Source organism: Protopterus annectens, chromosome 10.part0, assembly GCF_019279795.1.
Source record: "Protopterus annectens isolate FY-2018-M chromosome 10.part0, PAN1.0, whole genome shotgun sequence".
NCBI classification, from domain to species: domain Eukaryota; kingdom Metazoa; phylum Chordata; order Ceratodontiformes; family Protopteridae; genus Protopterus; species Protopterus annectens.
The window spans coordinates 1,566,441,270-1,566,463,622 of NC_056744.1; the positions used below are offsets into that span (position 1 = coordinate 1,566,441,270).

Consider the following 22,353-nt stretch of genomic DNA (forward strand, 5'->3'; position numbering starts at 1 on the left):
TTTACTTTTCAGATGTGAAAGCAAACATAGGAGGGTTGTGGCTGACAAAGTTTGCAGATGACTGCAACCTAGGCACCATATGTGAATACATCAGCCAGCACACACATCCTACAGAATGCCATCTCAAAGACAGATAGCTGATGCCGGAATCATGGCCTGAAACTGACTGCAACTGATGTGTGGTCATCCCCTTTGGGAGGAACAAAGTACACACAAATCAATACATAGACAGCAACCCACTGAGCACAGAATACAAATCAGACACCTGCGGACACATGTAGATAGTGACATCTCATTTGACACCCATGTTGCCAAAGTGGTTTGAAAGACTTTCTATCTTGCCCACCTTATCATGAAGGGTTTTCCATCCATATCACAGGAGGTCATTTTACCACTATACTTCTCCCTTATCAGGCCCATGATTGAATACAAAGCCCCATTTGGTATGTACCTCACCCAGTACTTGCAACAGCTGGAGAGACCCCAAAAGTACCTTACCAAGGAGATCAGGGGTGTACAACACATGTCATATGCTTTCAGACTAAAGGAAATCCAGCTTTATTCAGTGGCATACCGCATACTTACAGGTGACCTATGCCTGACATACAAGACCATGTCCAATCAGGATGTGGTGGACATGCTCCACTGCAAGCAATCCAAATCCACCAGAACCATGGAAGCTGAAGATTTGAACCTCAGCACATACATGTATAGGACATGCTGGGGGACAGAGTCATAACTCACAGGCATCTCACACTCTAGCAGAGTATCCCAGTTCATGTTAGACAGAGTCCCTCACTGACTCTCTTCAAGAAAAGTCTGGACAACTGGATGTCGGATTGTAGTTTTACCCCAGGGGTCCTCCCTGTGTCACTACTAGACAGAGGCACAGTCAAGGTATTCAATTATGTACGGGGGTCATAATGTGTTACTACTAAGTGAGAGGCACAATATTCAGAATCTATTCTGTACACGTATTACCACTATAAGGGGTGGCAATAGCCACATCACTATGGCTAGGCTTATAAATGCACTAGGGCAGATAGCCTAGTAGTAAACTATGCAACTATGACACTATGGTGTATGTGTAGGTATTGTCAGTCAAGCGATATAATGTGGTTTGGGGGGCTTGATATCTTCCTGTCTTCCAACAGTTTGTTGTCTATTCCTTCTGGCATGTCAAGGGATCATGAGGCCTTGTTTAGCTATGTTGGAAACCTGGGAGGTGACTCCCAGATATGCTCAGGATTAGTTCATAATGATGTAAAGATCACTGAACCTACAGACATTGGCAACATACTGGCTGACAGGTTCAGTGCATATTTCTCCTCCCCCCTCCCCCCCAAAGGGAGGGATATCTATACCAGGGGATTGTAGCCCCCCAAACATCTCAAATGCTCAGGTGAGAACTGCTCTATCCAAGGCATGAAACACAGCATCCATGGGACCGGATGGTGTCCCCAGTTGTGGGCTCCACGAACTCAATGAGGAATTGAACCCGCAGTTAGGGCAGCTGTTTAATCTTGGCCTCACCTCAGGATATGTACCCAAGGAGTGGCGTACGGCAATGGTGGTCCCACTTCACAAAGGTGGTGCCTCCACCGACCCCGGCCACTACCGTTCCATCAGCTTGACAAGCCTGGTCTGCAAAGCTATGGAGAGGATCATAATGGAACTCATGAATGAAGACATAGGGGGCTTGCAGACTTTAGATCCAACCCAGTTTGGCTTTGTCAAGGGCGATCATGCCTTTTAAACTTGGTTGACTATTTCAGAACAGTCACCAAGGCCATTGATGAGGGCAAAGCAGTCCACACAGCCTACCTTGACCTGGCAAAGGCTTTCGATACAATACCCCACTCGGGTATCATTGACAAACTCACCAGCTTAAATGTAGACCCATACGTCACAAGATGGGTTACAAACTGGTAAGTGACAGCACCCACAGGGTCAAGGTTGATGGCGCCATGTCACACTCAAAGCCTGTCACACGTGGTGTCCCACAGGGCTCAGTCCTGGGCCCACTTTTGTTCGGCATCTACTTTTCAGACATACAAGCAAACACAGGAGGATTATGGCTGACAAGGTTTGCAGATGACTGCTAACTGGGAACCATAGTTGACAACCCATCTGACACAGACATCCTTCAGACGGGTCTGGTAGAAATGGATAACTGGTGCCAGAGCCATGGCATACAGTTAAATGCTAAACAATGCATAGTCATACCCTTTGGGAAGAACAAGGTTACCCCTAGTTCCCATATAGGTGTTACTCCTCTAAGCACAGGAGATGTTATCAGGGATCTGGCCACCCAGGTTGACAGTAACCTTTCGTTTGACACTCACATTGCCAAAGTAGTTAGGAAGACCTTCTACATTGCCCACCTCATCATGGAGGGATTCACATCTAGATCAAGGGAGGTCATTGTTCCCCATACTCATCACTCATCAGACCAATGATTGAGTACAATGCCCCATTCGGAATGTTTCTGACCCAACACCTGCAGCAATTGGACAGGCCCCACACATTGCTCACCAGATGGAAAAAAGGTCTCAAATGTATGTCTTATGCTGCCTGACTGCAGGAACCCCAGCTCTATTCAGTCGCCTACCATCTGCTCAGAGGTGGCCTGTGCCTGTCATACTAGGCCATGTCCAACCTGGAATTAATGAACATGCTTCACCTCAAAACCTCTAACTCCATCAGATCTACATGGGCAGGATACTTAAACCTCAACACGGCTATTCATAGGGCATGCTGGAGGGACAGATTCATCACCGAGAGACTCCCTATGCTGTGGAACATCATCCTGGTACATGTGAGGCTGGGCACCTCGCTGGCTTTGTTCGAGAGAAATCATGACCAATGGATGGGTGATCGCAGGTATACCCCAGGGATAACCTCAGTGTCACTGCTTGACAGAGGCACAGCAACATAATGGGCATATTATCCTTAGAACTGAAGGGGTGGCGGAAGCCACAAAACTCTGGGCAAGGCTTATATATGCCCTAGGGCAGATAGCCTAGTATGAACCTATGCACCTATGAACATAGGCCTGGTGCAGTTCTTGCTATTAGGACAGTGGTCTGCAGCAAGCTATTTAGTAGTAGGCAGTTTTAGCAATTGGTATTTGGCCATGGCTAATCCATGTTGCTTCTTGTTGTGGTACCAACATGGGGGTGTGGTTATCCATGACATTTATTGCTAGTCAACCTCGTTTTGTAGCTTGTTCCATGTTTTTGCACATGTACATCCCTGTATGAGGTGTGACCTGGTAGTGTTAGGGTGCTGGTGTGGGCTTTGTCCCAGTTATCTATTACAGCACTGATATCTACATCCTCTATACTGTGTGCGGTTACACTGCACACATCTTGCTGTTTATACTTCTGGCATTGGGTAGCATTACATCTAGGTTCCTATCCCTTGTGGTACCTATGAATGTGAGTTTGTGTTTTTGTGGTTTGTGATGGGTGAGGGTGGATGTTAGTCAGGGTCCTCAGGTGTGCATATGGTACATGGTGTTACATTACTTGACACATGGCATTCATGCCTCGGGTGGTGCTGCAGGGCTGCCTCTGTTGGATGCACATACTACACTCCCTGTACATGCTTGGAAGCAAGTTGTGTCATGTTAGGCATCCCTGTTACTATATGAGTGAGTCAGAGCGGGTATCAGTCCCAGTGTTCCTACTGACCAAGTGTATGTGCTATGCGTTGCCTCTTTGCCAAGGCCAGGGCATACTGGGCACGCCTCCTTCTGCCTACTGGGGAAAGGTCAGGTTGTTCCTCCTCCGAGTCACCCTCTGCCTGTGGTGGCCTTGGCAATGGTGGGGGTATGTTTGGCCCAGCCCTATGCTGGTCCTGCTGCAGCTGTTTCCGCAGGATCATATTATGTAGCATAGCACATATCATGATCATTTGGGTACATGTAGTTGGTGTGTACTGCAAGGCTCCACCAGATGTGTCCAGACACTGGAACCGTGACTTGAGCAGCCCAAACACATGCTCTATGACGTTACGTATTTGTGCATGTGCCTCATTATGGCGTTCCTGTTCAGGTGTGTGTGCATTTCTGATGGGTGTCATTAGCCACGGCTCAAGTGCGTAACCTGCATCCCCCACTAGGTGTCCGTGTGGGAAGTCCCCACTGGCAAATGATTGGTACAGCTGCGTCAGATGCCAGATGTGGGAATCGTGGTAGCTCCCAGGGCAGCCAGCACACACATTCATTATTATGCCCTGGGCATCACACACGACCTGGCAGTTGATGGAGGGGAATCCCTTGCGGTTCATGTAGGCTCTACCCCGCTCACCGGCTGGTGCTTTGATGCGTATGTGCGTGCAGTCTATTGCACCCAATACCTCAGGGTATCCCGCTATTTGCTGGAAGAGATGCATATTGCTGGCCACAACCTCACGGGCATTGGGGAAATATACATGATCACCGACATGTGCTGACATGGCATCCAGGAACTGGTGCAGTACCCTGGAGGCTGATGCCTGTGATATCCCCATCATATCACCAGTTGGTCTCTGGAAGGTACCTGTTGCTAGTATTCTTAGGCCAACACATACCTTGGTTTCCACTGAGATGGGTTCCCCTCTGTTGTTTCTGTGTGTGAGGCGTGGCCTGCACAGCTCAACAATTTGCTGCAGAAGGTCTCTGTCCACTCTGTAGCGCTCTACTATCTCCAGCTCATGTAACCCATGGTAGGTGACCCTGGGCCTGTATACTCTTCTCCTTCTCCTCACTCTGGGCTGTCTGTCAGCATCTGCATTGTCACCACCCTCAGCAATTCACCTATGCCTGATTATAACAGCTATGGCAGCCCCTAGCATTTCTGCTCTGAGTTCAGCTTTTTTCAGTTTTCAATTCTGATAGCTTACTTTCTTGCAGTATCTCTTGTGAGAAACACCCTGCACTGCTCTTTGCAGTGTTTTAAGTGCTGGGTTGGGCTTCTAGTCTGCCTGTGTAATTGCCTGCTTCCAATTGTTTCCAGCAATTAACTCCAGCAGTATCCTCTGACAGTTTCCCTGTATTTTGGTTGTTTCCTGTTTCCTCTCTGTTTCCTCAGGGGGAGCAATGTGCACACCAGCTTAAGCACGCTCACAGTCACTTAAACGCGCGCACACATCCTTACACGGTGTTACACTCGCGCACACATCCTTACACGGTGTGAACTTGGCTGATTCATGTTAAAATGCGCGCACACTGCCTTCCACACGTGCACGCCCTCGCAAACCATTGTAAACGATTTGCAACACGCTCCCACATGTTGAACCTGCCTTACACGTGCGCACACGCGCGCATGCACGTATTTCAAGAAAATTTGAGTGTAGGGATAGTGTGCTCCCTCTGTTTCCTGACTTTCCTAGTGTTCTGTTGGGACACACCTCTCTCCCTGATGTCTGTCTGTCATCTGTCACGTTACATTGCCCTCCAATCTGATACATTTATTTCTATCATTCCCCCCCGTGATGTCACCTACCTCTTACTCTGTTCCTCCCCCTTCTATAACTCTTACACTACTCAGAAAGTGCTCATTACCTATGTGGCAGTGTGATTCAGTATTGTAACCCTCATTTATATAGGATTGCCTAGTAATGCTTAGTTACATGTCTTACACGGAGCTTCCCCCCGTTGACAACCACTAAACGGAGGCCATATTGTTTTTGGTCTGCAAGTCCCTCCATTGACATTCCATGTAATACATAAATCCCACAATTGTGGGCTTATAAGCTTCGGTTTTCAGTTTTAGGCAGCGCACCCCGTTTGCGCGGGTGTGCGCTGCAGTTAAACATCATAATCCCACGAAAAAAAGAAAAGTTGTTTAAAATAATTTTGCAACACTTTTTCATGCCAATGGCCACATATTTGGCCATTGACATGCTTAATGAAACATATGCACCCTTTATTTGGAGCTGACATAGCTCCGTTTTCATTTTTGCAGAAATGTACTCAGTTGTCAGCTGAGTACATTTCTGCAGCTAACACGTCCGTTACACGGACTGGTTTGGGCTTCTTGGATCGCTCAGATACCTCATTTGCATATCTTTCAGCTGCAAATGAGGTATTGAGCATTTCCACGCCCAGTCCGTGTAAGAGACGTGTTAGCTGTCTCTTACACGGAGATTTGGGCTGTTCCTGAATCGGGAGGCTTACACGGAGGCTTACACTACTCTTAAACTCCATGTAAGCCTTCCTGAATCTGTCCCGAAGTCTGCACAAATGAAAGAAATCCAACTATACTTTAAATGTAAAGAACAAATCAACTGTATACAAGTTCTGATGTTAAAACACATAACATTAGTAAGAATATGAGTCTGTTTGTAAAATATAAACAGCTTGTGATGTCTTATCCTGGTTAGGAATCTGAGCATAAACTGAGCAAGAAGCTTGGGACTGTTCAATGTACAATGCATATAATAGTCCAAAAGAAGAAGAAATTATTCCTTATTCAGTACTGGGATAACAATGCAGCAATGTTGGAATAGCTCTTTCATTTTGTGACTGTGTCTACCTGTTATTGGAAATGTCCCGAGGTTGTGAAGCTAGTAGAAACTAAACATACTGATATCATTAATACACACAAAGCTGTATTTACAAAACATGAAATACCTGACGTGGTCATCTGTGATAACTGCACACAGTATATAAAGAATTCAGAGATTATTCATAGTCAGTTTGAAGCTGATACTGGGGAAACCTCATGAAGAAAACTCTGAGCATTAACAATGACTGTTGTGTTGAGGTACAGCCAGCTTTGTAGTACATGACTGTTGCAATACTCCCTCACAAGGTTTAAGTCTACTGCCAGACCAGACTGATGTGCCACAGATTAATGTGGACATAGATTAATGTCCACTTATGATGACAGTGACCTAACTTTTAACCAGCATAGGTTCATAGGTGTTTACTAGGCAAACAACCTTAAGGGCCTTTTTAATCCTAGCCATGCATCCCAAATCTCTGCCAAGTTCTGGTAACCCTTGATAAGTCTAAGCATGGGCCCGGGAGATGAACCATTTACAGGTTACCTGTGTCCATTACAGACATAGGTGCCAAACCAGGGATGAATTTTCAGTTCCCATCCAATTGCCCAAGTTGCACTTGAATTGGGTTAGGGAGGAACTCTGCTTCACATGAATGGGGAGGTTGTTCCATAGATGGGATAGTCTCTGGGATACATATCTATCTCTCCAGCAGGTCCTATTTATATCACAGGCAATGTTTAAGCCTTTAGAATGGGTAATTCTGCTACTGTTTGTTTTGTGCATATGCAGAAGATCCATCAGAGTGGGGTCTGACAATGTCCTGTATGCCAGGCATAGATCTCCCCTCAAAAGCCTGTAGGAGACAGAATGCAGGGATGAAGCCTTGAGGCAGTCTGCACAGGACATTTTACTTAAGCCCTGTATTCTTTAAGTGTGGAACATCTGTGGACATTCCAATTGTCTGGTTAGGTACATACCAAAGGGGGCATTGTACTCAATGATAGATCTGATGAATGCCGAATACAGTGGGACAATGACTTCCTTGGACTTAGATGCCATACCTTTGTTTATAAGTTGTGCAACATAGAATGATTTCCTCACCACTGTAGACACATGATGATCAAAGGCTAGATTACTGTGTGTCCCTAAGTCACTGACTATTGGGTCAACTCTAAGGGATGTGTTGTCAATATGATAGTTACCAGGGATGGAAGACTTCCCAAAGGATACTATGATGCATTTATTGGCATTTAGTTTTAGTCCATGCCTCTGACCCCAGTTGTTTGTCTGTGTCAGCTCCTCCTGGAAAACATTTGTGTCAGTGTGAGATTCAGTCACAGCTCCTAATTTGCAATCATCTGCAAATTTAGTCAGCCAGAGACCACTGACATTGGCCTTGACTTTTGAGAAGTAAATGCCAAAAAGTATTGATAATGCAAATGTTACTTTTGAATCACCAAGTCTGCCAGTCATCAAGCCTTTCTCATTTAGACTGATCTCATTTATTCCTCAGGGTTGGGGCTTTCATCTGGGGCAGTGTTGAGAGCTGCCCTGGTGGTGGTGGGTTGTAATTAATGCAGCGATGGTTAGTGCTTTTGTTCTTTCATCGGCATCCTGGCAATGATAGTATTTTTATTGGCTAACTCCACACCTTACATGGGGAACTAGAGATCCATGATACTGCATAGGCTCACAGTGCCTTCCTCACATGCGTGCACACACTGGCATGCCCACTGTGCAGGGTACCACCACCCTGGGTGCATACACCTGCACACCCACTGAAGTGTACCACTCTTTTGGGGCTTGGTGAGCCTAATGCCCATCTCTAGGCCACATCTGCAGCCTAGCACCTCTTCAGCTGGGTACCTGAGCAGGACACAGCTGTCTCCACCCACTACCCCTTGATGACCATGTCCATCCTCCCCTGGCAGTGCCATCAAAACATAATTACATCTCACCAAGGAAAAAAATCAGGATCTGTTCCATATAACAACTTGCTGGTGGTTGGAGAGGCACCTGGAAAACCAGGCTATGGTGAAGGAGGAGACATGCAGAGTGCAGAATAGGGATAAGAGAAGGGGGTGAGATGGGGTATCAAAGGCTTTTTGACATATCTTGGAATAGTATAGAAACAATTTTACCAGAGTCTTGATCCATGTTGATTGTTAAACGGCAGAGCAGAGGGTTGCACATCTAACTGTACTAAGCCAATCGCTAACATTGCAATGATCGGCTTAGTAACTGTGGAGTCCGTTTTTTCCTTTTTTTTTTTTTTTTTTAATTTTTTTTTTTTGGCTTTGGTTCTTGCTGAGGGGAGTTGCTAGGAGAATTACTAATTTACATGGGTTGTGCTGTTTTTCTTTGTAAATGGGATTTGGATTGGAAGCTGTTAAAGATGGGTGTGCTATTTTTTCTTCTCCTGATGCTTTTTAGATTGTCTTTGTGTCAATAGTTCCTGAGTCAAAGTAGACTACGGCTTCAGTTTCTGGGAGGTAGTGTCAATGTGGTACTTACAAATGGAAGCATATTTGCTGAAGGATGCAGGTGTACATTACTTGGTATTATGTTTCAGTGCATGATTTTGCCACCAGCTGTTTATTTGGGAAAAGGCCCTCTTCTATGATTATGGTGTCCTATGGGAAGTTTGAGATGGCACTAAATTTGCTGGGTAATCTCCAAGTTTAGTACCTCACAGCACTCAGTTCTGCTTAACATTGGGTGTGGAGTGGGCATGGCATCAATGATTGGCAGGGGAAAGTCGAGTATGAGCCTTTCGGCCACCTAACCCAGAAAGAAGCACTAAAGGTGGAGGCGTGTCCATATTCATTAAGGATATCCACACCTCCAGGCTAGTTGCACAGCATAATGCATCTGAGATTATCCAAGTGCAACTAACTCTGGGCAAGACCGTAATCCAAATTGTAGCTTGCTACAGACCCCCAATCATGCCCCAGGATTCACACTCCTCATTTCTTGATACACTGGAAAATATTAGGGTACAACCCAACACCCTAATAATGGGCGATTTCAACTACCCCACCATTAACTGGGAATACTACTCATGTACCAACTCTTTTGCTCAACGTTTTCTAGAATTCATAAATTCCAACACCTTGGATCAACTTATTCACACCCCCACCAGGGGCAGCAATATCCTAGACCTGGTCATTACCAACATGGGAAACCGGTGTTCCACACCAGAGGTCAATTTCTCGTTGGTCAGATCCGACCACAAGCTAATCAGCCTAGACATCCACATCCCACCCCCAGCCCAAATTAGGGAAACCATCGTAAAAATCTTCTCAAAAGCCAACTTCACACTTCTTAAGACAGAAGTGGCAAACTTCATGACACCCATGCAGATGGACAATAGAGGTATGACTGCCGAATCCTACACAAATGCACTTTATAAGCACTTACACGAGTGTATGGATCATGCTATCCCTAATAGAACCAAGATGTTATCCTCCAAAAAAAGGAAGCCAATCTGGTGGACCTCTGCCATAAACAAACTCTACAACAGAAGAAAGAAACTGTTGCAAAAAAGAGTAAAATCCCATGACTGGAGGAACTCCCTGGTCAACCTCAGTAAGAAGCTGAGATCCCTCATTAAATCCTCCAAAGCTAGTTATGAAAACAAAATTGCCACTGACTCTAAAGACAACCACAAAGCATTCTATAGCTATGTCAAGAATCTAAATGGGAACACTCAGATCTGCTCTGAGTTACAGCATAATGGCACCAAATATACAGAACCAAGCGATATTGCCAACATCCTAGCAGATAGGTTCAGTGCTAACTTTACCCCCCTCTCACCCCCTAGAGGGCCCATCTCTATACCTGAAGAATGCAAAGTTCCTATAATCATGGCTGCACAGGTAAAAAACACACTCTCCAAAGCCAAGAACACAGCATCCATGGGACCTGACAATATCCCAGGCTGCGTTCTACATGAACTACAGAATGAACTGGCACCCTACCTAAGTACCATGTTCAGTCACAGCCTCACCTCAGGCTTTGTACCCACTGAATGGTGCACCGCAACAGTTATCCCACTCCATAAAGGGGGAGCCACGACGGACCCCGGGAACTACCGCCCCATTAGCCTGACGAGCCTGGTCTGCAAGACCATGGAATGTATCATCATGGAACTCATAAACAAAGACATTGGTAATCTCCAAACTCTGGACCCTACTCAGTTTGGATTTGTAAAAGGCAGATCATGTCTCCTAAACCTGATTGACTTCTTTGAAGCAGTCACCAAAGCCATAGATGAGGGTAAAATGGTTCACACAGCTTATCTAGATCTCGCCAAGGTTTTTGACACCATCCCCCACTCTGGAATTATAGATAAGCTCACTAAACTAGGTATAAATCCCTATGTCACAAGATGGGTTGCCAACTGGCTCACGGACAGAACCCACACTGTGAAAGTAGTGGATTCCAAATCTGACATCAGACCAGTGACAAGTGGAGTACCACAGGGTTCAGTCCTGGGTCCTCTCCTGTTTGGTATCTACTTCTCTGAAGTGCAGGCCAACACAGAAGGTCTTTGGCTAACAAAGTTTGCAGATGACTGCAAACTAGGAGCCATAATCGAAACTCCTAACGATGTGGACAAACTACAAAAGGGCCTCACTGAGACAGATACCTGGTGTCAAAGCCATGGCCTGAAGCTCAATGCCAAAAGTGTATTGTCATTCCCTTTGGTAAAAACTCTGTACCCATGAACTACCACATAGCTGGTAGTCTACTTAATGCCGAAAATGTGATAAGAGACTTTGGGACACAGGTGGACAGTAGTCTCTCCTTTGATAATCACATCGCCACAGTGGTCAGGAAATCCTTCTACATGGCTCATCTCATCACAAAGGATTCTCATCCAGAAAAAAAGAGGTCATTGTTCCCCTCTACTCATCACTCATTAGACCCATTATAGAGTACAACGCCCCTTTTGGTATGTACCTCACAAGACATCTACAACAACTGGAAAGACCACAGAAATACCTCACAAAGAGGATTACTGGCCTCAAACATATGCCCTATGCAGACCGTCTCAAAAAACTACAGCTTTACTCCATCGCATATCGCCTACTCAGGGGCGATCTCTGCCTAACATACAAAGCTATGTCAAACCCAGAGCTATTGGACATGCTCCACTTAAAGAAATCCCAATCACTCCGAGCTACACGCTCTAGGGACCTTAACCTTGTCACCACAATAAACAGAACATGCTGGAGGGATAGATTCCTGTCCCAGAGACTTCCCATACTCTGGAACAGACTACCTATATCAAACAGAGCTCCTCATTAGCACTCTTCAAGAAAAATCTTGATGATTGGATGGGAAATGGGAAATTCACCCCGGGGATCACTTCTGTGGCTCTGCTCAACAGGGGCACAGGAAAATAATTTTCTTGGTTGGCGAAAGCCAGGGTACATTTTTTGGCTAGGCTTGTATGGGCCCTAGGGCTGATAGCCTAGTACCTACCTATGAACCTATGAACCTACGAGTGACAGTCATCTCGAGGTACTACACTTGGAGATTACTGAGCTGTGTAATTCTTTTCTTTACAAAGTGATTTGTGCACATGTGAATCTGTTAATTTTATTCTTGGAAAAAAATATGAAAGATGTAATGTGTCTATTTCACTGGGCATAGACAATGCTATTGCGTTCTGGTTTTACACTGTATTGAATGGGATGGAATTCATCTAGTTTCTAGTTGTTGCAGATGTCTTGTGAGGTACATACCAAATGGGGCATTGTACTCTATAATGTGTCTAATGAGGGATGAGTACAATGGGACAATGACCTTCTTTTTTCTGAATGAAAAGCCCTTAGTGATGAGGTGTGCTACATAGAAGGATTTCCTGACTGCTGTGGCTATGTGGTTATTGAAGGGGAGATCACATAAGAATTGGAAAAAGCAGAAACACTGAATGAAAACTTTGCTTCAGTCTTTACAAAGTAAAGCAAGCCGAGGGTGCTATACTGGAAGTAAGTCAGAATGGAATGGGAAGAGCACTGGACAGACACTAGCACAGAGGGGGGAGTCTAAATTGGAACTGGCTGCCCTGAGGGGAAATAACAAGAGCCATATGGACAGTCTTCATAGAGGCCTCAGAAATCTGGCCAGTGTGTTTGTAGAAGTGCAAGGTCATGGAAATAAAACAAGTGTAGTATCCTTGTATGGAATGACGTGGCAGAAAAAAATCTGTGTAACTATAACTGCTTGATAGACCTTTTTTTGGATTTTCATTTTTTTTTTCTGTCCCTATCTGAGATATGTAGCGGTTTATGGCCAAGTCATTGATTTTGTCAGCTTTACCTGAGTGGGATATTGTATCAAATGTCTTAGCCAGGTCCAGGTTGGTGTTCCTGTGTGCACCGTTTCCCCCGCATGCGTTGCCTTAGTGACTTTCATAAAGTCCAACCAGTTAAGTAGACATAGCCTTCTCTTAACTAAGCTAAACCGAGTTTGGCCCAGTGTCTTTGAACAGAACATGTCCCTGTGAATTCAGTCTGTTGCTTTCCATATTAGACTATTCAGACTAATAGGCCTGTAGTTTCTGGGATCATTTCATCATTCACGTTATAAGACTGCTTGCTGGTGAGACACTTGAATATGTTTGCAATGTGACACATGTTGGCAGTGTGCATACAGCTGATCATGGCCCTATTGTTCAGCTGGGCAAATGGTACATCAAGGTCTGTACAATTGCACATACCTGTGACTACCACAGGTTTGATTTCACCTGGGTCGACATCAGTTTTGGACCTGGTGTTTGTCCACATGTTGCCATTAAAGACAAAGTATGCAGGTTCCTTATGTTGCATCCTGATTTTTTTAATCCCTCTTGAGGCATAGCAACACCGACAATGGAACCACAGATCTCAACACCTCTGAAATTGTTTTAGCTGTTACTGCCATTTGCCTTTTATCATGCACATCATTATTTAAGGAAATGCAAATTGCATTTAGTCTAAAGCCTCAGACACTAACACATGCTGGGCCACCGTCTCCAGACACAGGCATATTCTTGACTTGCTATCAGTTTCCTGCTGTGAAGTACTATTCAAAGAGCATTAATCTGCTGAGAAAGCATTTACTACACAATTACATACGCAGCTTAGGGTAAAATGTTAATAGTCAAGAGGTGTTAGCTGTCCTTCAACCCCTGACTGTGCTGAATGCCTTGAAGTGAAGACAAGACAAGTTCTCTTCCTTTCTTTATAGTTATCTGTCTCCAGTTGAGTATTTACACATGAAAGACCTCTTTCACCTTGCTAACTGGCTCCCTGGTATTCAATCCTTTCAGAGTCACCTTAGCTGGATAGTTGTCTGTCTTTGTTATTCAGTAATTTCTCAGTTACCTTGGCTTTATTGTTGTCTGTCTCCACTTGAGTATTTCCACATGAAAGACCTTTCTCACCTTCCTAAATGGCTTCTTAGTATTCAGTCCTTTCTGATTCAGGTTCACTTGATAGTTGTCAGTCTCTGCTTTACAAATGTAACATAAATGCTGTATCTCGCATATGAAAAGGCTTTCTCAGCATTGACTCATTTAGTAAGGGACCCTAAGACATGATGAAAATTAAACTTTTCAAAATGTGCACAAGAGACAATAATTAGTTTTATATGTAATATGCACTGATGGTTAGGTGAATGTAAATGTTTTTTTTTCTAGCACAGCAACCCCTTGCCCATACAAACCGGTCTTTTTCACGATACTCGATATGTTGGTGACACACAGAGCATACAGATTGTGTAGTGGACAGAACCAAGGGAAATACATTGATTCTATTCAAATTTGAATTGGATGCTTAGAATAAAGTACATGCTCAGTTCTGCAACCATCTGTGTATGTATGTATATATATATATATATATATATATATATATATATATATATATATATATATATATTTCTTAAAATTTCTATATACATACATTTAAAGTAAATATAAACAGTGTGTAGACAGGAAAGGGGTATATAGCGAAATAGTATTTATGAAGAGTAATTGAGGTGAAAAAGTACCAAGATAAAAATTGTTTTTACATTCATAGATGAGTAGTAGGCTCATGGGCCTGGAGCCTTTACAAGCCTAGCACATTGTATTACTCTGACAACGTGCCACCTACCCTTACTTAACAATGCCTCTGTGCTCTGCTTGACATGTATGTAAAGTCTATTCCATAGCATGAGCAGTCTTGGGGTTATGAACCTGTCCCTCCTGCATGTTCTGTTGATTGTGCTAATGAGGCTGAGGTCTCAGGAGCATGTGATGTGGAGGGATTGGCATTCCATTAAATGTTTCATTTCCAACAGAGCTGTGTCATACAGGGCTTACTAAGTGAAGCAGAGATCGCCTCCAAGTAGGCAATATGAACAGAGAATAGCTGGAGTTTTTTGAGTCTGTCCATATAGGCCAAGTGTTTAAGTCATAGCATCCTCTTTGTGAGGTACTTTTGCAGCATATCCAGTTGTTGCAGGTGTCTGGTGAGGTACATGCCAAATGGAGCATGGTTCTGACAACAGTCATTGGTCTCAGTGAGGTCTGTCTGTAAGATGTCAGTATCACTTGGCGAGTTAATATCTAACACCTTTGTCAGCCACAGTCCCTTGCTCTTGTCCTGGACTTCAGAGAAGTCGGTTCCTGAGTGGGGAATGGTGTCAAAGGCCTTGGCCAGATGAAGGTAGGCTGCATGAAACACCTGGCCTTCATCCACACCTCTAGTGACTAACTCTAAGAAGTCAACCAAGTTGAGCAGGCATGCGCTCCCCTTCAGACCCGCATGTAGAATAACAGAGTCATATATTTTTTCTGTTGAGGGCCCTTAGTATGTGTGTTAGGTGGTGTATCATAGACCCTGACAGGCAGATGGCTGTTACCTTATCGTTATTCAACCAAGTGAATCGGTCATCAGTGTGCCTCACTATTGAGTGACCTATGACTAGCATTGTTGGGTGTGTATTTGTACCTTGGGGGCTTTGGTTGCATGACGCACTGTTTAGAGAGTAATGTGTCTTGTGAATACTGTAGTATTGTGGTTGTTGAGTGTTTTTCTGCCCTGTAGGGCACTGATTTCTGGGTAGATATTGATTGAGAGCCTGCACAAAGGTGGGTATTTGGTTTGTGTTTTTATGTGAAGGCAGTGCTGGTGTGTGTTCTGGAGGGCTGTGTTCCCTGTGGTGTGCTGCAAGTGTTGACCTTCTGTTCTTGACCAGCCAGTGTTAGCTAGCCTCGATAGTGTGTAGCTTACAATTTGTATATATAACTGCATCTCTTGCAAGTCTGAGTGTTGGTTTGGTAAGAGTCAAGGGTTTTTAGGTGTACATCAGGCAGTCACTAGATTACCTCAGATTGCAGTAGTTGACCTGGTTAATAAGAGAAGGCACTGGGAAGTGACCATGACATACATGTTTATGAATCAAAGATGTGGTACTGTTCTCCAAGACACCTCTTTCTTTGATACCAAAAACAATCTGAAATGAAGCCTTTTGCCACTTTGACTGTGAGGCAGTGGTTCTCCAACTCCTTATGCAAAATAAGACTCAACCTGATGATAGTATTTCCTTTGGTTCATAGCCGGTCTTAGGCATAGGCCAACTAGGCGGCCGCCTAGGGCGCAGCTGTAGCAGGGGCACTTTTCTAGTATTTATTTGGTGTAGGTAGACCAGAATGGGGGCACCAGAGGGTGTGGTAGGGGGCGCCATGGAGCCCTTTTGCCTAGGGAACCAGTTGACCTAAGGCCGCTTGGTTGCTGTGGTAGAAAGGAAAGAGGTTTTACCTCCAGTTCCCCCTGTAACCCTCCTGTACCACTTTTTACATCTCAATGTCTGAGACAATCTTTTGCTATGTCTGTCTGTTATGTGTGATGCAAAAGAGCTTGAGCAAGTAACCCCATATGCTGCACAGATTATAGTTAGCATGATACTGGAATAACTACTTATAGCTGTGTAAAGTAACAGACCAATTATTATCAGGTGAAAGTACGACACTTGTCAAGTAGTACTTATGTTGTCTTGTGAACTTTTGAACACATTGATTAATGCAGTTACTAGTAATGGACACCTGATTGAATGAGGGGTAACAGAATTTTTGTGCAATGATGGAGTTGGTATATATAAATTGTGGGTGTGGTTTTGCCACCTACATTGGAGGGTGTGGATGGCTTTTCCATGTAAAAAGTCTCAAAAACTGATTTTGGTACAATGTTTTTGGAATACTCAGATTGCCGATGCAGATTGTTGGTGCTTTTGCTTATCTCCTTCCGTGGTGGAAGCGGGTTTATTACAGGATGGGTGATATCTAGCAGGCAGTCGGTAGTAGAAATAACCTAGAAAATTGTCAGATAGACTTAAGACTACTATCTCTGTAATAGGTCTCCAAATAGCTCCATATTGCTTTGAAGCTCCAACGCCACATACATTTCTTTCAGATTCCAGTGCCACATCAGGTGACTACCAAGATTTATCTTTAACATGTCGTCATATTCTTTATGCCAATTCCTGTATTTAAATTATGTGAAAACAATATTTCTTATTTCTGTATTGCAAATGTGTATATGTCCTGATATACATGGCCCCCCCAACACTATGTGTATACACATTAGCGGCCACCCATACCGGCGTGTATTAATGCGTGTGCTGATGAGACATCTGTCAGTTTAACGAGACTGCTGAGTATCTTTTAGAACTATGCAGTAGGCATGCATGATCAGGATCCAATGTAAAACGTTGACTGCATACATATGGACTCATATCTCACTAACTTACTCGTTGAGATGAGACATTGCTTTGGCTGTAGCAGACACCAGTGATTTAAAACTGGCCGTGACTGATCTACTGTTGATAAACAGTTGCTTGTGGCATTACCAGAGTATTACTACTGTGGGATGCAGTGTGTAACTGCAGGTTTTGAATGAGGTTGGTGTTTGAGTTTCTGATTTTGACTGTCAGCATTGTGACATCAGCTAATCATTTTCATGTGTAGGAATGCATCATGTATTAACCGTAAGTGATCAGAGTGCATGTCTGCATTGACAATGCAGTGTGACACAAAAGGTATGGCATAATTTGTCATGGACATACTTACAGAATGCATTGTAACAGTATTCATTTTAATTTCAGTGTGGGTACTGTGATGGAATCTGACAAATACACAGTGCATCAAGGCCTGCAGATGGAAGGTCGGTATTATATACAGTGTTTGTTGTGGTGGTTTTAGTTTTTTAATGCTGGGAGTGTAATATTCGCAGTAGTGGGTTATTAATCCTTTCATCTGTGTTGGTCTAGGTATCCCTCAAAGACCTCTTCAGGTGTGGATATGTGGCCATTCTTATGTGCACTGGTCATCAAAAAGAGCTATTGAAATAGGAGCACAAAATCTGTGGCAAAGTGAGTCCGAAATTATGGTGTCCTGGGTCGGAAAAAGAGGCTTGCGCTGGGAAGGTCTGCTATGCCTGCTGTCTGAGAAATATGTCTGCAGTGAAGAACCAGATATTGTAAAACTGCATCTGGGTGGAAATGACCTAACCACATGCCCTCTTGTTGATCTGAAAGGGGAAATCATGAACATTTTGTATAAACTTCTTACATGGTGGCCTAAAATGCATATCATATGGTCAGATATCATACAAAGGTTGGACTGGAAGGGTGCACGTAGCATTAAGGCCATTGAGAAAATTCGGAGACTGCACAATAGCTTTATGTGGGGACAGATGGAGCTGTGCAAAGGATCTGTGATTCACCATACATCCATAAAAGCTCGGTTACCAGAGTTATACTGTTATGACAGCATTCACCTTAGTGACAGTGGACTTGATTTATTTATATGTCAGTTGAGAGACTCTGTACAGTTTGCAAAAACAAAACCGCACAAGTGTCCTTTATGTTAAATAAATGTGCTGGCAAAGCATTCAGGATCATGTGTGATTGTACTGATTAATGTAGGTGTTTGTCTATAGTGTCACAAGTCAAGTGCACCAAGCACGCTAGCTGCAACAATAAAGGTTATCCTCCGGTAGTTCTATAAAGCAAACCCACTTCTCCACCACTCAAAGTACGTTGAAATGTCCAATAATTACCGAACCATGTAGATAAATCCAAACAAGTTTATTGAACTCGACTCAGCAAACAAACAAGATTCGACACAGCAAACAAACAAGATTGAGCGCGCTTTCGTCTATTAGACTTCCTCAGAATCACATGATTACAAAAGCAGTTCCCTTTTATATAATATCACGTCTCAATTAATTCTAATTAGAACAATGCTTAATTGATCACACCAAACTTGTTTGGATTTATCTACATGGTTCGGTAATTATTGGACATTTCAACGTACTTTGAGTGGTGGAGAAGTGGATTTGCTTTATAGAACTACCGGAGGATAACCTTTATTGTTGCAGCTAGCGTGCTTGGTGCACTTGTCTTTTGAGTTCCTGGTTGGTGGAGAGGTGATTGTATAGTGTCACAAGTCTTCAGTCCATCGGTCAGTACACATCAATGTGACATAGCCACAGCCTTCATAACATGTCTAATATAAAAAAAAAAACACGTAATGTATTCTTGGGTCTCTCAGTAGTCACAGCTAATGCAGTGGGGCCAAGGAAAGCTGTGGTGCAAGTTTTAGGGTTTACTCCATGAAGTACTATTTTAGAACAGAAAAAAAGGATGTTTGCTGCAGTACGAGTATGTCAGTAAGTCACCTTCAGCTGGGTGTTATTAGTGCTTCAAGGTCAAAGTGTTAGTATAACTATCTGAATTGTGCTGTGCGGTCACTACATGTATTCGCAAAATGTGAAGTGAAACTGTAGACGCAGTCTACTTGTCTATGCCCAGACTTGCAGAGTATGTAAAACATTTGTGACAAGCTGCATCACATGACCCATGTCATGGACCCCTGCGCCGGCTACAAATTAAGTATTATTAACAGTGTTTTAATTTGTCAAATGCATGCATCTATGTTCTGCTACCGGACTGATGTCATGTTTCACTGGACAATGTTTTGCTTTCTGCATTTCACAGAAGTTTTTGACATTACCGTGATGAATATGCAGGGTCCAGTCCCTTTCAGTTTTGAGCCGGAATATGCCCCAGGAGAACAAAGACCAAATTACCACCGAGGTAGCAGTGAAAGCAGTGATGCTGAAGCACATGAAGCGAATATAGAGAGCATGAGTTGGTGCACTTGTCAAAAGTATGTTCTAATGAACACTCCTCGTGAATGCTACTGCTGTGTATCATCACATCGAGCATGTGGTAAAATTGCACAGCTTGAAATCTCCTTCCAGCCCCTGTGTATCACTGATCACATCGACTTTGAAATGGTGTGCCTAACCCCTGTTGTAATGGAATTTGTTCTGCGTATGATGCACTACGTTAGAAGGCGATCACGCAACATACGGTGGACCAATAGGTAAGGGATCAGTAAGGAATTTGCAAGAGGGTTGCTGTTATAGCATGGAGATCCTTTCAGCAGAAATTGAAGTGGGTGGTAGATCTTACCTTGCATCGTATGAGCATTTGTTTTTCAAACAACACCATTTATGTGCAGTTTAAGTGTTGTGACCAGACGAAAACATGTTGAATTACTTTGTGGTTGACTTTTGTAGCCATAGTAGAGCATGTTTACTTGCTTTCTGGCTGCCATAGCAAAATGAATAGTTTGTGCTGACACATTAGGAGTTTAATGCCAAAAGGTGTAAAAACGAAGCCACATTACAACTTTGTGAGCAGTAGATTATCCGTAATCATAATTCCTGTGCTATTAAAGAGTTATATGTTGGCCAATGTATGCAGCAGTTTGCCCACACATGTGTAAAACTACATACTCCTACCTAGGAATGGGAGAAAGTACTGATTTATGATAATTGTGATTAATGCATGATGAGGTGTAAGTTGATAAACAATATGTCATGATTTCACAGGTTGTACCGCATGGTGGCATACCAGGAATATGTGCTATGGATTTTTGAAAACCGGAGACTAGGACGTGGGAACAGAGTTGTCATTCTGGCATGCGTAGTCTCACATATACGTCGACAATTTCCTGCAGATGACAACGAATATGTTGGCTTCCTGCCTTTTGAAGGGATTTGGGTATACCCTGAGTAACTGAAATACATAGGTGTAAAGGTACTGGAATGACAATTCAGTATCTGAAAAGGACAGCAGATGATCATGATTCTGTGCTGTAAGGATACATAAAAGTGTAACATGTCATGTCATGTGCTTTTGTATGGCAATAAAAGTTTTGATTCTTTTGAAATTGTTTGGTCTTATCCTTATTTGAGGCAGACTGTGTCAATGACAGATGTACTGGAATGGTAAACATGTAATTGTCCTATATCCTAGTAAACACTGACTGTGCATCTACAGCATGTATTGCATGCATACTTGCACAGGCAAAGTGAATCTTTTGTTAAACTATTTTTAATCAGTGCCACTGCATTCTTTTTGGGAGAAGTATGCACAGATCAAAGTCACGTTTTTATTTCTATTTACAGATAGCTATATGTTGCTATGTAGCACTGAAATATATTTTGAATAAAAGGTCTTTGATGCAGCAGATATGTACTGTATTACAGGAGATTTCTGTGAAACATTTCAATCAATAACTGCATGTTCTTTTCTTGTCTTCTTTTTTTCTTTTTTTTTTTTTCAGGGTCATCACTATTCTCCACAAGGACTGGTAAGAATGCCGCAGTGCCTGGCCTATGGCTGCCAGACCCGAAGAGGTCGCATGCCTGAAGGCATGTCATTCCACAGATTTCCACACAATATATAACAGTGCACATTGTGGGTGCGTCAATGTGGAACTGATGTTGGTGACATCCGAAAATTTGTTAAGGAAGAGACAGTGAGCAATCCCCCAAAGCATTACTTGTGTTCACGTCATTTTGAAGAAGACATGTTTGAGCTGGACTATCGTTTTGAATTGATGCCAGAAAACCTGAAACCACGCAGACCTCGTCGTATTTTGAAGGTCGATGCACTTCCAACACTCTTTGACTTTGGTAAAAATTGCATACGGAATACTTCAGTGCAACGTATCGATCGGAATATGCGACGTAAGGTATGTATGCTTTTACAACTCCCTATTAAATGATGTCAGGACAGTAGTGCAATACTACCAATATTGGGAAATCAAGGTTATAACTCATTAAGCAATATGAGGGTTGTATGTAGTTATGTTAAGGGTGATGTCACTTGAGCAGAAATCAAGGTTGTAAACCATTAAGCAATACGAGGGTTGTATATAGTCACTGTAATGAAGATGTCCCTTGAGAGTAACATAGTGAAGTTCATGTGCAATAACACAATCTTATCTGTAGTCTAAATTTAGGTGGGGATACAGAGAAGGGTCTTAAGTACTGGATTGTATTTGTACTACATCAGTGGTGTGCACAAAGATTACTATTGTGCATGCACTGGCAAAAGCATCGCCATCACTGGGTTAATTGAAGGTTACAGTTTTGTACAAGATGTTTTTTTCATTTATTTTCCAGCTTGTGGAAGAACTTCTGTCAGAACCACAGCCTGTACAACAGCATTTGGAGGAGCCATCCAGAAGCAGTACTATGCAGGTAAATCAAAATGTTTGCATAAGTCAAAATTACACTTGAAGGTAGCCTATGCAATGTGAAGGGCTCATGCAAATAATGTGTATTTGAAAGATGAAGTGACATCAGCCTGGGTGCAAATTACCACTGCTATCTTGAAATTATTCTGTATGGTCTCATGGTGATAAGATGCCACTTGACTAGTGAAAAAGTCAAGGGTGTGTATACATAACTGGATAGAGATTTATACATCAGTGTCTTATTTATTTTCATTTTGGATTAATCACAG

The 22,353-nt window shown here is 43.2% G+C and overlaps 2 protein-coding genes across 4 annotated transcripts in view; both read left to right on the forward strand.

Annotated features, from left to right (window-relative positions):
• The window catches only part of LOC122813734 (coagulation factor XIII B chain-like), a 483,965-nt gene extending 463,225 nt beyond the window's left edge, over positions 1–20,740 (forward strand). For 2 of the 3 annotated variants that reach the window (XM_044086206.1, XM_044086207.1), the window contains one exon: positions 20,430–20,740. The gene's annotated coding sequence lies outside the window, so the exon portion shown is untranslated. The remainder of the gene's footprint in view (positions 1–20,429) is intronic. The other variant, XM_044086205.1, reaches the window with a different exon arrangement.
• Positions 17,620–18,437, forward strand: LOC122813737. Its single transcript, XM_044086208.1, has 2 exons — positions 17,620–17,690; positions 17,797–18,437. Exons 1-2 carry the CDS (start codon positions 17,645–17,647, stop codon positions 18,396–18,398), a joined length of 648 nt encoding a protein of 215 aa, XP_043942143.1. The 5' UTR covers positions 17,620–17,644; the 3' UTR covers positions 18,399–18,437.
• Positions 20,741–22,353: the final 1,613 nt, after the last annotated feature.